The 14,373-nt window shown below is 31.3% G+C and overlaps 1 protein-coding gene across 2 annotated transcripts; it reads left to right on the top strand.

Annotated features, from left to right (window-relative positions):
- Positions 1-1,052: 1,052 nt before the first annotated feature.
- On the top strand, positions 1,053-6,602 carry LOC105799930 (uncharacterized). 2 transcript variants are annotated; one of them, XM_052633579.1, is made up of 10 exons: positions 1,053-1,642; positions 1,774-1,866; positions 2,835-2,936; positions 3,380-3,639; positions 3,814-3,945; positions 4,134-4,256; positions 4,684-4,812; positions 5,477-5,691; positions 5,802-5,955; positions 6,041-6,602. In XM_052633579.1, exons 1-10 carry the CDS (start codon positions 1,447-1,449, stop codon positions 6,260-6,262), a joined length of 1,626 nt encoding a protein of 541 aa, XP_052489539.1. In that variant the 5' UTR covers positions 1,053-1,446; the 3' UTR covers positions 6,263-6,602. The 2 variants fall into 2 exon arrangements, with proteins under 2 accessions (XP_052489539.1, XP_012486317.1); XM_012630863.2 differs by lacking the exons at positions 1,053-1,642; positions 1,774-1,866 and having other exon boundaries at positions 2,813-3,286.
- The last annotated feature ends 7,771 nt before the right edge of the window (positions 6,603-14,373 follow it).

The following is a 14,373-nucleotide window of genomic DNA, read 5'->3' as shown; positions in this document are numbered from 1 at the left end:
GTTCGAACATTTGAAACGATATTGTTGAGATGAACAATCATGAACTTCGAACATGAACCATAAAACAGATATCAATAATACCCAAAAAAAAAATTACGAATTAACTAATAATCAAAATTTTAAAAATCCCTTCCCATAATCAAATGTTTTTTTAATGTAAAATCAAGTAATGGAGTTAAATTAAAATTGACAATGAACAACCCTAATCTAAACTGTGGCCAGAAATCTGTATCGTTTAATAATCAATATTTGAAGGGAAATTTGCATGTGAAAAGAACAGGTATGCTGAAATTAATGTGATAATGATATTCACAAACTCAGTAAGTTCACCACTCACCATCACAACAATAACAAATACCATAGATGGGAGGAAGTGGAACCCCCCTAAGCCTTGGTTTGGTTGGGTATGGTACATTAGTAAATTCAATGAAATAACAAGCCCATTCTGGAGAAGGAAATATGGATCCAAGAGATTTAAAGAAAAAAAAGGACGAATTCTGTTTTTAGTCCCTATTTTCTTAAATCGTTCTATTTTTACTTTTAGGAATTTACTTTTTTAACTCTTTCCATTTAATAATTGATGTTGAATTGATTTTACCATCAAAGAGTAATTAAAATAGATTATGAGTCAATTTAAAAAAAAAAAACTTAATGGTTAATTTGAAACGTGTAAGCAAAATAAAGGTAACGATTTTCTCTTATCTTCTGAAATAATGTTACAGAATCTTACATCCCGTTTCCAAAATCAAAACCTTACAATCTTAAATTCATTTTTATTTTTGCCTATTTAGGTAGTTCATGTGTGTAATATTGATCACGTGGACAAATTTTTTATTATGAAAATATTGCATAATTCATTTTTTGGAGGCTAAGGCCTTTGGAAAGACTTTTTTGGTGTTATTACTTGGACCTCAAAAGAATAAAGGAATTCAATTCTTAAAATTAATAATAAAAAGACTAAATTTAAAATGTAAGAAATATATAAGGACTGGGAGTAGAAATAGACAAAAAAATGGCTGCTTTTTAATGGAGCGTTCAAAAGAACACTCCATCAAAAAAAAAAAAAAAATCCACCCAAAGTTTCTCTCTGTACTCTGTGACTCTATAGCAGGGCACAAAAACAACGAATTTCCTTCAAAAACAATTCACTTTTCTTTTTCCATACCTTTTTTTTTCATTAAGTTAACATTAAAATAGTAGTAATTAATAAAAATACTCATTTTGTCTCCAATCTCTAAAAATCCCATTTCCCTCCACACTCTCCTCTACCCTTTTTTATTTGATTCCTCTTTTTTCTCATTCCAGATTCTTTTGACTTCATCATTTCAAGTTTTCTTTCTTTGGGTTCATTTAAAATTCATTCACTTATTTTGGGTTTTTTCTGTTTATATTTTTAAATAACGTTTGAATCTGAGCCTGAAAATACGAGATGAGTGAAAGAAAAACATGGGTGGTCTCAACAACAATAGGGTGGAAGTGGTGAACAGAAAAGGTTGTTCAAAGCTGTTTATTGGGTCCTCACCTTCGTTTGAACCAATGCCCCTTTCCCCTGTTGCTTCTTCACTCGGCTCTGAACCGGTTACGGTTCGATCCACCGGTCCGTTTTCTGGTTTGGTCATTTGTGTTACTGGCTTATCTAAAGGTTGGGTAATTTTGTTAAACTCGTATGATTTTGAATTTGGGTACTTGAAGTTTGATTGAATTCTGCATGTGTTGAGAATTTTATTTTTTTAAAAAGAAATTAATGTTTGTTATTGTTGGTTTTTTTTTCAGAAGCAAGGAAACAAGTTATGGAAGCAACTGAGAGATTAGGTGGTCAATATAGTCCGAGCTTGCATCCTCAATGTACCCATCTGGTGGTTCAGATATCCTTTCTCATTATCATTGCTTTTTTGAAAATTATTTTAAATTTTGGCATCTTTTGAAACTTGGCTAAGGAACTATAGTTTTCTGAATGTGGTTGAAAAGTTATATGTATGTATGTGTTTAAATGTTGAGGGGATGGACTATTTCGGGGGAGAAGTTTTAGAAGGTGCCGTCGGCCGAGCAGTTGATCAGTCGCCCAACAACTGAAGTATTGTCTCCCGGTGGGGGTTTTATCTCTTGTACTCTGCTGAGTGTCGGCGTGCTGTAAGTGGCTCCCTGAAGGGCTTGGTTTACAGAGCCCGTGCCTCGATTGGTGGACTTGCAAAGCTCAAGGGATAGGTGTCAGTATAGTAGGGGTGAATAATTATGAAGTTACTTGAGCATGGGGATAGCTCACGGCATGCTAGCTCTTGGCAGTGTACCGGAGACAAAACCCTCACTGGGACAATACCTTCGGTTGTTGGGGGATCTTTCCACTGTTTGGTGGACGACACTTAGAAGATTTCTCCTGAAGGAGTCAATCCCCTCAACAGTATATATGTATATATATTACTGTGTCTATTTCTTTGGTTTTGCTAGAATTGGATTTTAAATCTTTATACTTGCATCTCTAAATTGCTGATACTGTAGCGGACGGAGTAGTTTACATAACATCCATGCATCTTTGTCATTAAATTTTTTTTTTGGATAAAAACTGTTAATGTGATTAGATTTGGTATTGTTAACAAAATCCATTTATCTTATGAATATAAATTAAATTTTAATGACCTACATCGGGTTTTTGTTGAAATGCGATACTCAAAGGTGGAATTTACTCGAAGAAAAGGGTACCAATATGGTTAAAATTTTATGATACTATTGTAATTTCCAGATGGATGTTATGATGATGATGATAACATTTCCTATCACTCAGTCTATGTATTATTTCTACTGGTACCATAGTTCTGTTGACCTTAATCTTGGATACAGCATAAACGGACGTAAGTTTGAGCATGCTCTAAAACATGGATCAAGAAATGGCCTGTTCATCGTTACACTTGGATGGTTTGTGGATAGTGTCAAGAGGAATGGTATATGTTGCTGTCATGATATGTTTTCTATTTAGGGATATGCTCTTTTCAAACTGTTACAAGAAATATGTTTCAGAATTTAGATAAGACATAAGAGTTAGAAAACTGAATAGGATAATACCTTATGCTACCAGCTACTGAGCTAAATTGCAGCTTGTATATATGTTTTACTGATATGGTCATTTATGAATCGTCTGGCTATTGTTTAGTGGCTGTTTTTGAACTCTTAATTGCAATCTCCAAATGCCTTTTTTTTATTTTAATTTCAAATTCTATCATTGAATTTTATTATTTTGATTCTAGGGTGCAGTTCTTTGTCTATCTACACCTAAGTTTTACAGGAAGCGGAAGTTGAGTTCTTTCCGGAAGTAAAGGCCGTTTGAGTGCCTTTTTATTTTATTTTATTTTATTTCATCAAATTCATTTTTTTCCATTTTTTTCAGTTAGGTTAAGTGAATCACTCTACACCGTGAAGGGTGTTGGTGAAAATGGCTCACGTGTAGATGAGTTGAAGCGGCTCTTGTCTACTGCTTCAGAAAGTTCATGTCTTCCTGCCAGTTTTCATGATACCAAGAAAATTGACATGGTTGAAAAACCACATGTAAGATATTCTAGAAGTGACCCGAAAAATAGTTTGAGTTCAATGCTGTCTGGTCATACCCTGTATATAGATTCCGATATTTCAGATGAGCTACGGAATAAGGTAACATTTAAATATCCTGATTAAAATTAATTTTTCCTCTTTGAAATGCCGGTTTTGAATACATTGCATCTTCTATATGTCGATGCATCGCTAGTAAATTACTCACTATTTTAGTTACGTTTGGACTTGTATGTTGCTTTTAGCAATTCCTCAAGACATTTAACATGTTGATAGGTTCTCGAGGCAGCATCTAAAGAAGGTGCCCTGGTTGTAGATCGATGGTTTGTTGGTTGTAATGCTAGTTATGTAGTGTGTGAAGGAAATTCTGTCCATCGGTATGTCGGCCACTCTAACAACATTGTAACGGTGAGTGCTTCTGCATTGCATCATGCAAACAGTTCATTTTGTGCATCATCATCATAATGAGTTTGATTCTAATGTCATCATTATTTTGCCCCAGTTTTCCCATGATGTCATCACTGGCAATATACATAACTTATAAGAATAATCAATGCTTCATTATGCTTAAACTGACTTGACATTTAATGTCTCAGCCGTTGTGGATCCTAAAAACAGCTAAGGATAGGTATCTGCAGAGACTTGTTCACATGTCTGCTGATTTGGCTAGGCAGATTGGAACAGTGCTTGAAAATTCTCAGAATGGCATTGAAGGAGAGGTACTGATGAATATTTTGATTCTTATGATATTGGCACTTGAAAACTCATTTAAGGATATAGATTTCACATCTTTTGCTTCTATGATATCAAAGCTTCCATGTTATTCCTTTCCTGTGATGAATAATTAGATATGAAAAATGGGAATGGATCCAATCATTAGAAACAGTTTTGTATAGATGAATCGTCAAATATAATTTAGCAATAATTGATGATGTATATAGATTACTTCTCCGATTCTTAAGCTAATGTTTGCACTGGTTCAGAAACTGAAGTTTTTCTTAAGCAATTGAGTGTTGACCTTTCAAATTCTCTGTCTCTGTGTCTAGTCACCGGTTTCTGCTAACTAGGTTCTGGTTAGGTTATGCTTATCTGTTGATCTCCTTTTTAGCTTCTCGGAACAGATATGCTAATGTCAAGTTTTAATAGGTAAACAATGCGGGTAACTTCTCTCAAGATACTCCGAGCTTCAGAAGCAATGCTAGTTATGAAGAAAGGCAACAGATTGTTCATTCAGCCAAAACCGGGGTTAGAAATCGTCGTGGTCGCCGAATGCAGGTAAGTGATTAATCATGCGTATGCCCTTGGATTTTGTAATATTGTGGGCTTAAATTGTGATGAAAGAACTGCGGTGATTTGACTTGGGTGTTAGATACCACTGTTTTTCTAGTTAAAGTTAATATTTGAATTATATGTACCCTATATAAACCCAACAGACTATGGTAAGTCATCTTAATTGTAAGATTTGTTGCATGGAAGAAATTAACTGGATGAACCTTGGGATTTGGGTGGTAGACATTGAACGGTTCGAGAGTTGACCACACCATGGTTTCTTATTCACCAAAATGCATATTAGAAAGCACCCTCCCGACATGATATTAGCTATCGGATTGATTGACTTCTAAGTAGGTGGAGGCAAACTAGAAGGTAGTAACAGGCTAGCTCAAAATGGATTATGATTAACTTATCCCTTTTTGACAATCGATGGTTCCTATATTTCATATTATATCATGTAAGCTATGGAGGGGTCCTTATCCTACTGCATGCATGCAACGCGAGTTGTAAAAATCAGGCTTACTATTACCATGTCATCGTAAGCATGTGTGCAAACACCATCGTGTGTATTCACCTTAATGCGGTTATTTCTCTTTAAAGATTACTTTAGCGGAATGATTATAATTTATTATTATTGCATTTCCTTGAACATTTGTTTCTTTTTCAGACTTGTCAAACCCCAATTCGTCCAATAAGTCCGAGCAGTCTTCTCGATTCAATTTGCTGGACGATATCTGAGCCAACTTCAACTGCTTCAGTTTTCACCGACTCTTGTAGTGTTGAAGATGTTAATGAGCACCAATCCATATTCTTTGATGCAAATGGTGATGGACAGGATTCCAGGGCCTCATTTACGAACTCCACCCGGTCTCTTACAGAAAGGTCTTTGTTGTTTCTGCTATAGAGATGCCTCATCTATTTTTGTTCGTTTTTATGTTTTAATTTAATTAGCCATTGTCTTACAATTTATCTGCTCCACAACTTGTTTGCAGTGAGAGAAACGAGTTGATATTCAAAAACCACTTTCTAACCATACTATTCCCAGTTGACCGGTTTTCCGAGATGGGTCCTTCTTCACGAACATATTTCAGCAATAACGGCTTTACGTGTCTGCAGGTTTTGGATTATATCTATTCCTTTTACCAGGTACTAGAGTTATCGATGTTAATGCAACATGTTCAAACATGACATATGGATTGAATTCTTTGCTTGCATTGCTGCTGTTTTGTAGGAGAACATGTCGAGTCATGAAATAGAAGCTGCTATCCACACGGACTCAAGGCATGCTGACCGGCTTCGAGCATCGTACTCTAGCAAAGAGACAGTTGAATGCGGTGGAAACATGATTTTCAAACGAATCGATTTCTTAGGAAGTCGTAGAAGCTTCGAAATGTTAAAGCGTGTTAGTGGGGATAATAACAGTAATGTATATGAGCTCTTGATTAGAGCCTAAAATATCATCATATATAGCATTACTGGTAAAGGATTGAATCTTCAGTCTCAGCATCAATACTCAGGCCGACCGCGGAATAATACGACACCGTTTTCCATATATTGAATGTGAAAGCTGGTAGACTTGTTAGGATATTAGGGTAAATAAGACCCCGAACTTGTCGAGTTCCAATCTGTCCCGACCCTATAGGGTAAGGTGTTTTGGGCAGGTGTAGGTAAAATTCAACTTGCCTTAATATATTTACTAACGTTAATTTTAGGGTTAATATGCAAGTTTGTCACTGTGTTACTATAGTCCATTATGATTGGTAATAAATTTATCACTATAGTTCTATATTGAATTCTGTTGCTTTCTGTTTGGTTGAATTTTGCCACAAAAGTTAAATTTTTGATTAATTTTTGCCATTAAATTTTAATTTAAAATAAATTGAAGACAGAGTTTAATAATATTTTTATAGTTTAATATTTAACAGTAATAAGTTAATTAATATATTATTAAAATTAAACAAAACTGGTTATTTTATAAAAAATAACTTAATTTTTATGATATATGTATTTTTATTTTTCAAGTTTTTATTTCATTGAATAGAAATTCTAATTTAATTTATTAAGTTTTACTATGTTACATTATTGTTAATTATTAAAGTAAAATATTTGAAACAAGTTATCAAAATTAATATTAAGTAGTAAATTTTAATTAAAAATTTTAAAGTTAGTGACAATATTTAATAAAATCAATGCTTTAAAAATGTAAAGAGTTGAATGATAGATTTATTTATATTTTCAAAATATAATGATAAACATTATTGAAAATAAAATATAGTGGCAAATTTCAATGTTGACCTGTAATATGAAGGCAAATCTGTACTTTAACTCTTAATTTTATAGCATATGTATTTTAATTCTATGAACATTTTTTATTATAATTTCTTTTAAGTTCATAAGAGTTCATACATATATTTTGTTTATTTTCTTAGATTAGTATAACATAATATTATTTGAAATTTCAGAAGATAGTGGAATTCATACGGGATTTGAGTTGGGATTCAAATATTAAATAAAATTTAGGATAAGATTACATCCATCAATTGAGTTGAAAATTGATCGGGATACTGATCTACAAATCCAAACAAAATAAATTGTTTTATAATTTTATGAATTTTTAATAATAAACAAGAGAGAGGAAATTTTCTCTCAAGTTCTCCCATTGTCAAACCTCCATCAAAGAAAATTGTAAGTTTTTTCTTTTTAATTTTAATAGAATTTCGATCATAGATGATAGATTTTGAGGACCCATGATAGATTTTGAGGACCCATTGGTTCAATTAGGTGAATTAGTGAGGTTTGGTGTAAAGTTTCATTGATGGAAATCTTAGGAAATTTTAGGTTAAAAGTTTTAGTTCTTACATGAATGATGTTGAGCTAGGTGATGGAAAAACATGTTAAAAATGAAATAGGAAGTTACACTAAGTTTAGATCATTTGATAAATTATGTATTACTAAGGATTAAATTATAAGAGATAAAAACTTTGGGGTTTGATAATAAATAATGATTATAGGAGGCCTCCGTACTATATTTATAAAGTCAAATTTAATTTCGAATGGGTAGATTGAGAAAAATGAGCATTTCAGATATTAGGGTGTATAATAACTAAATTGAATAAAATGCATTCATGTATATAATGTGTTGATTTGTGTTTGAAAAGACGGCGCAAGACCATCCCAGGACAAAGGGAAATCCAAAGTTGTTGAAGAATAGATATTCTGATTTGTGCTCTCATAACTCAAACTCATTAAATAATTAAATATATATGTTTGAACCAATTTTGTGTTCGGGAATGGTTAACTATCAATAAGAATATGTTCGACAGGTATGCATATACTTGATTGGATGATTTGTGATCAATTGGTTGAGTGAATATAATTATATATGCTTGATGCTATTATACGATTAATAATGACGATGTTTGTCTGTTAATGTTGTCAGATAGAGTCACAGATATAGTTGGCATGCCATAGAGTCTATATTGATAGGCGGAAGATTCAGCGCTATACGCGTACATATTGTGAAAGTTCTCTAATACCCTGGGGATTGAGAATGTATCACTAGTTCAAATACCCTAGAGGTACGAGCGTATTCTGGTGTGGTTGGTGGGATCAATGTCCTTGTGCTTGATTAGCACTTCGGTGAGTATTTGGTATGATGGTGGATTGATCCGAGTGTTCATTCTTATGTCTGATTTGCTTAATTGGGATTATAATGTAAAAAATGATATATTGAATATCTATTGAATCAAAATGAGATATTGATGTTAACATGAGACATAATTTTGATATGTTAAATTAGATGCAAATACCTTGAGGGTGCATCAGAAGTTATTTCGAGAAGTTGGGTAAAGCATTTATGAGAATAATATGAAATGATAAATACACTATTGGTACATACGTATTTTTTATATTAACGTGAAATGATTAGTTGATTAACTTGAGTTATTATGTTACTTTTGTTATTAAAATTTTGTTATGTTTATAATTGAATTTGAGTTATGTTAGCACCACTGAGTAACCATTACTCAGCGTACACGGACATATTTGTTTTCATGTACTAGTCTCGAATAAAAGTTTAAAGAAATTTCATGTTCAACCATCCAACTCTCCAACTTGGCACAAAGCCATTACTATATTTTGTATGTTTATATATATATATATATATATATTTAAAGTCTTATAATGTACCTAGGGTGGTTGGCTTATTGTCTAAGTTAGCTTTTGGCACTTTTAGTAAGTGACCTATAATGTTTTGTTGGTTGAATTTTAACTTTTGATTACTAGTTAATTATGCTTGAATATGTGAGTTCAAATGTGTAAATTGGTTGGTTTAGTAATGATCTATTGAAGGATATGGTTTGGTAATGTTTAAACACATTTAGATAGGTTAATTGGATGAATAGGTTTTGTGGTAAGTTTTAGATAGGTGTAAGTTCATTTGGTTAAGGCATTGAACATTTAGAGGTACAAATTTTGACTATTTGATCACTGAGTGTTGAGACAGAAAAAACATGCCTCGAGATCGTTAGAACAAATTTCATCTAAACTTTACATTCAAGAGCATAAGGTCTCAAGACATTTTTGTATAGTTTCGTGACAAGTAGCCTTTGTCTCAAGACAAAAGAACATCGGATTAAATAGATTTTGTCCTGCTCCAGGACTCGAGACAGGAGCCCCTTATCTCAAGACATTCAAACATTGAAGCAAAAATAGGAAAACATATGAGGTTGGTCTCGAGACTATGAGGACCTTGCCTTGAGATACAACATGTAGTGTCTCCAAACATAAATTTGAAATTTGACTTTTGACTTTTGAGTTAGGATTTGAGTCCTAACTCTAAAATTAACCCTTATAACCCCATAAATTGATAAAATGAAATCAATGAATGTATAAAATAGAGGTGCTCATAGGCCGGGCCGGGGAAAAAAATCATAAGCCCGGGCTCGGCCCGGCCCATTTTTTAATAAATACCAAAATATTATTTTTAAAAATTAAAAAAGTATTTTAAAAATATTTTAAAATTAAAAAAATTTAAAAAAAGTATTTTAAAATTAAAAAAATAAATATATTTATTATATCGGGCCGGACCCGGGTCAAAAAAGTTGTGCCCGAGGCCCGGCCCGTTTTCTAAACGGGCATCTTTTTTTGCCCAAGCCCATATTTCGGGCCTATATTTTTACCCAAACCCTCCCATATTTCGGGCGGGCCGTCGGGCCGGGCTGCCCGGCCCATGAGCACCTCTAGTATAAATACATGTATATGAATTATTTTGACGATTGAATTGAATGCATTTGTGTTATGGTAACTTGAGTTGCTTTGACAACATAATGTAACATCACACATTTGGACTCGACGATCGAATCATGTGTGAGATGTCACATTTAGTCTCTTCATTATTTTTTTTAATATTCCATATCTATTTTACAACTTATATTTATAATTTGTGGTTAATCCTCTAAACAATGTGATCTCCACGGTTTTAAATATACATTTCCTCTCAATAATACAATTTGTTTCATCATTGTATCTGATACTTATCGGTAAATTATTATTAAACAATCAAAGGTGGCGCGCGTGATTAAGGAGAAAATACTTGCAAAGCAGTAGAACGCGCATGTCAGATTTTGTGGCGGTACGTTCTTGTGAGGGACCAAACCTGTTTTAAGCACACACTGCCGTCTTCAAGTACCGCTACAAATGTTTTACATGTTCCTTTCTTATATAAGAACTAATTATATTCCCATTTTTTATATCTTTTAAAATTACTGGAAATGTGTTTTCACATTATAAAAATTTATTAATTTTGAAGGTAAACTACATTGGTAGTTACTTAACAATCAGTAGTTTTTTTTTTGGTTATCTAACTATAAAATGTTATAAAATGGTCACTCAATTATTGAACAATATGACAAAAAATTGGCATAATAATAAATTTAATCCTCAATGTTTACGTTGTGTCAATTTAGTTTTTTTTAAATTAGCCCTAGATTTTTACAATTCCCTAATTTTATTGTATTTTTACATGAAAATATAATTCAATACACAATGTGTAAATTAGAAATAAAAACAAATATATATTTTTAAAAATTATGTTTATAATTAAACTATATAATCTCCAAATACATTTCTTTCCTTATACTTCAAATCACCAAAGAGTGAATTGGAGGAGATTGAGTCATCTCAGTCTCTAGTATTTAATCCAACGGTGGAGAACCGAAGTATCAAGAGAAAAGAATGAGAAAAGGTGAAAATTAAGATATTAGATTTTTCGGTGTTTTCATTTTTGGTATATTTTTTTTATCAAATTTAGTTGATAATTTTTTAGCTTTTTAGGTAAAGGGGCACAAAGAAAAGCAAAACAACAACAAAAAAAAGATATCAAATTACAAAATGTGTAAACGTTGAGAGTTAATATTTTAGAATCAATGCTAAATTGGCATGATGTATAAATGTTGAGGGTTAAATTTATTATTATGTCAGTTTTAAAAGCAACTGGTGATCAAGAAACTTACTAATAGTTGGGTGACTACTAATATAGTTTATCCTAATTTTTATAGGAGCATGTGATATTATTTTAAAATATAACATGGCCTTTTTAAATAATATATTATGTACATTCAATTTATTGTAACTTCAAACAATTAAATCATTTTACCGAAAAATGTTGGGTGTATGTGGTAAGACACATTGCACTAATAAAGAGAGGACACATATTTGAACGTTAGAAATGACATTGTTGAGAGAATCAAACATAAATCTTAAACATGTACCGTAAAACAGAAATGGAGAATACAAAAAAATTAAATCGTTTTTGTTTATTAAACGTAACATTTCAAATTTTCAAGTTATAATAGTTCAAATCAACATAACACTTCATTTTATAAATAAATAAACAAAAGCCAAATAACGGGATGATAACTTGGTAGCTTTTAAAATTGGCATAATAACAACTTTAACCTTCAACATTTATACATTGTGTCAATTTAGTCTTGATTCTAAAAAACTAACCTCAACATTTACCCATTGTGTTATTTAGTCTTGTTCTTCTTTTTATAGTTTTAATTTTATTGTGACATTGAGGGTTAATTTTAAAAGAATGAGAAAATATGAAAATTATTATCTTAGATTTTTGTTGTTTCTATTTTGGTATATTTTCGACCAAATTTAGTTGATAAATTTGTGTTTTAGCTATTTAAATGAAAGAGCCACAAAGAAAAGCAAAATTGAAAGGAAAAAAAGACCAAATTACATAATGGGTAAATATTTAGAGTTGAGTTTTTAGAATTAATACTAATTGACGTAATGCATAAATATTTAGTGTTAAAATTGCTATTATGTTAATTTAAAAACAATCACGTTATTTTTCCATCGACATTTAATGGTCACGACAAAAAAAGAAATGAAGAAAAATTGAATAGTTTGGTGACCTCAATGTAATTTACCCACTATTTAATTAAATCAATCCCATAAAATTAATATTATTTTAATGGTTACAAAATAATTTTTTTATACAATGCCTAAAACTATTCATAATTCCTCTCTAATCTTTAAATAGGAGAATAAAATGCGAATAAGCGTGATTGAACCCACTCGAACCCATCAGTTGTATGTATCAATAATGTTGTTAATTGAGTTGGTGTCACAAGTCGACACCAACTCACGATTGATGATAACACCATAATAGACAATTGCAGTACATTTAGTATTGTTAATATGAGGTGTTTATATATTAAATTTCGTTATACTCACAATTTAATCTAATATTTTATTTTAATATCGTACATATATATTTCATTTGTTATTATAATTAATTAAATTTAAATTATAAATTTATTATTTATTGTATATTATTTTTAAATATATATCTATATTTTAAATTATCACAAATCAGGATAGGATTTCTAATTTTTATGCTGCACCTCGGACTGACTATATGGTAAGACCGTAAAAGAACGTGGACAATGCTTTTACTTCTTTTAACCAAACAGTAGTAGACGACACGCGCTTCTGACAGGTCGTGGGGAGGGTTAATATAGCGGAAAGAAATAAAACGCTAAATAAGTACATAGCACGTTTTTCTATTTTCCGTTTGGACAACATATGAGATCGGTAATTGTCTTGACAGCTGGCAGCTTTTGTCCTTATCCAGGCCGCATTTCTCCACTAAATTCCCCTACTACAGAATCATCGCATTATATAACCCTAACCAATTAGAATTTCACACGTGGGATAGCAATGATCATATTGGATGTAACGTCTAAGTCATTGTGGAAACTAGTTTCATACTCCCAAATAAAGAAGGTAAATTATACCAAAAGTCACTTAATTATTAATAAATTTATATTTTGATCACTAAATTATTTGAAAGTTTTTATTTAAGTCACCGAGTATCACTTGCATCAACCGAAAGCTCTTTTTTTTCTCTCTTTTACAATTCAATTTTTTTATAAAATAATTTTAAAAGTCACGAATCTATGAATCAAAATTCAAACACTTTTCTTCTTCAATCTCAGACAATGACTATCAGATCGACTTGGATCTAATGTATGTTCTTTTACTCATCACTATGTACTGATCCACTCAAATTGTCTTTTAGAATTCGTTAGTCAAACTTTTTTTTAAAAAAACTTTAAAACATAATAACTTAAATAAAAAATTTGAACATTTCAATAATTTCAATGAAAATTTTTTATTAGTACTTCAATGACAATCTTGTAACTTTTTAAAATTTAGTAACTTAGGATGTAGTTTGCCCAAAAAAAATCGTTGAGAGAGCTTACTTCTAGGTTTGATTCGACTTGATTCTAAATTTAGTTGGACTTTAATGTAGCTATTGAACATCGGAGAGTTAAAAAAAACATGGGGGGTTAAAGAAAAGTACCATAAAGAGTTTTACATTAGTGAATATAAAAATCAATGTTTGTTGAGTCAAATAATAAAGAAGCTCGGTATCCCTTATATAAGGTTTCAAGTTTGATTATTGTAAACGATGAAATCAACATTAGAAGATTTTGTTGTTGTGTAAGAGTTTAATTTGATTCGATTTGTATTTAATTGGAGTTCAATATGATCATAACGAATTAGAAAATTTCAAAAGAAAGAAAAATTAAAATATACCATAAGTTTTTTACTCTTGAATATTTAGAATTTTGTTCTTTTGTACTTTTATGTTTTGGAAATTAGTTCCTCTACTTTTTAAATTTTAAAATTCGGTCTAACTCTCAATATTGTTAAATTCTAGTTCATTATGTCTTTTTTTAGTTACATGGATACCAAGTGAGGTTTTTTTATTTATTTTAAAATGTCACATCAATATATTTAACAAAGAAAAATTTAAGGGTTAATTATTGGACCTGAATTTTGAAATCTAAAAAGTAGAGGGACTGAAATACAAAGTTTTAAAAAGTACAAGGATTTATCGAAAAATTTAACCAAAAATGACCGTGGGGTTAAAAAAACGGTGCCGTGGAGAGCCAATGGCTTTCAATCGCCCAATGATTGGGGGCTTTATCTCTTTCTCTCGACTATTCTTCCTAATCTTCTATTTATATGATATGAATCAGA

The sequence above is a fragment of the Gossypium raimondii genome, chromosome 7 (genome assembly GCF_025698545.1).
Source record: "Gossypium raimondii isolate GPD5lz chromosome 7, ASM2569854v1, whole genome shotgun sequence".
Classification (NCBI taxonomy): domain Eukaryota; kingdom Viridiplantae; phylum Streptophyta; class Magnoliopsida; order Malvales; family Malvaceae; genus Gossypium; species Gossypium raimondii.
Note: the sequence above shows the minus strand (reverse complement) of the source record. Positions and strands in the feature narration are given on the sequence as shown.

Bases quoted from the DNA above. Each gene is read 5' to 3' on its own strand.
- LOC105799930 (XM_052633579.1), top strand. From the start codon at position 1,447: ATGGGTGGTCTCAACAACAATAGGGTGGAAGTGGTGAACAGAAAAGGT. The intron at 4,257-4,683 runs GTACTGATGAAT...AAGTTTTAATAG, and splicing joins AGAATGGCATTGAAGGAGAG to GTAAACAATGCGGGTAACTT. The intron at 4,813-5,476 runs GTAAGTGATTAA...TTTCTTTTTCAG, and splicing joins GTCGTGGTCGCCGAATGCAG to ACTTGTCAAACCCCAATTCG.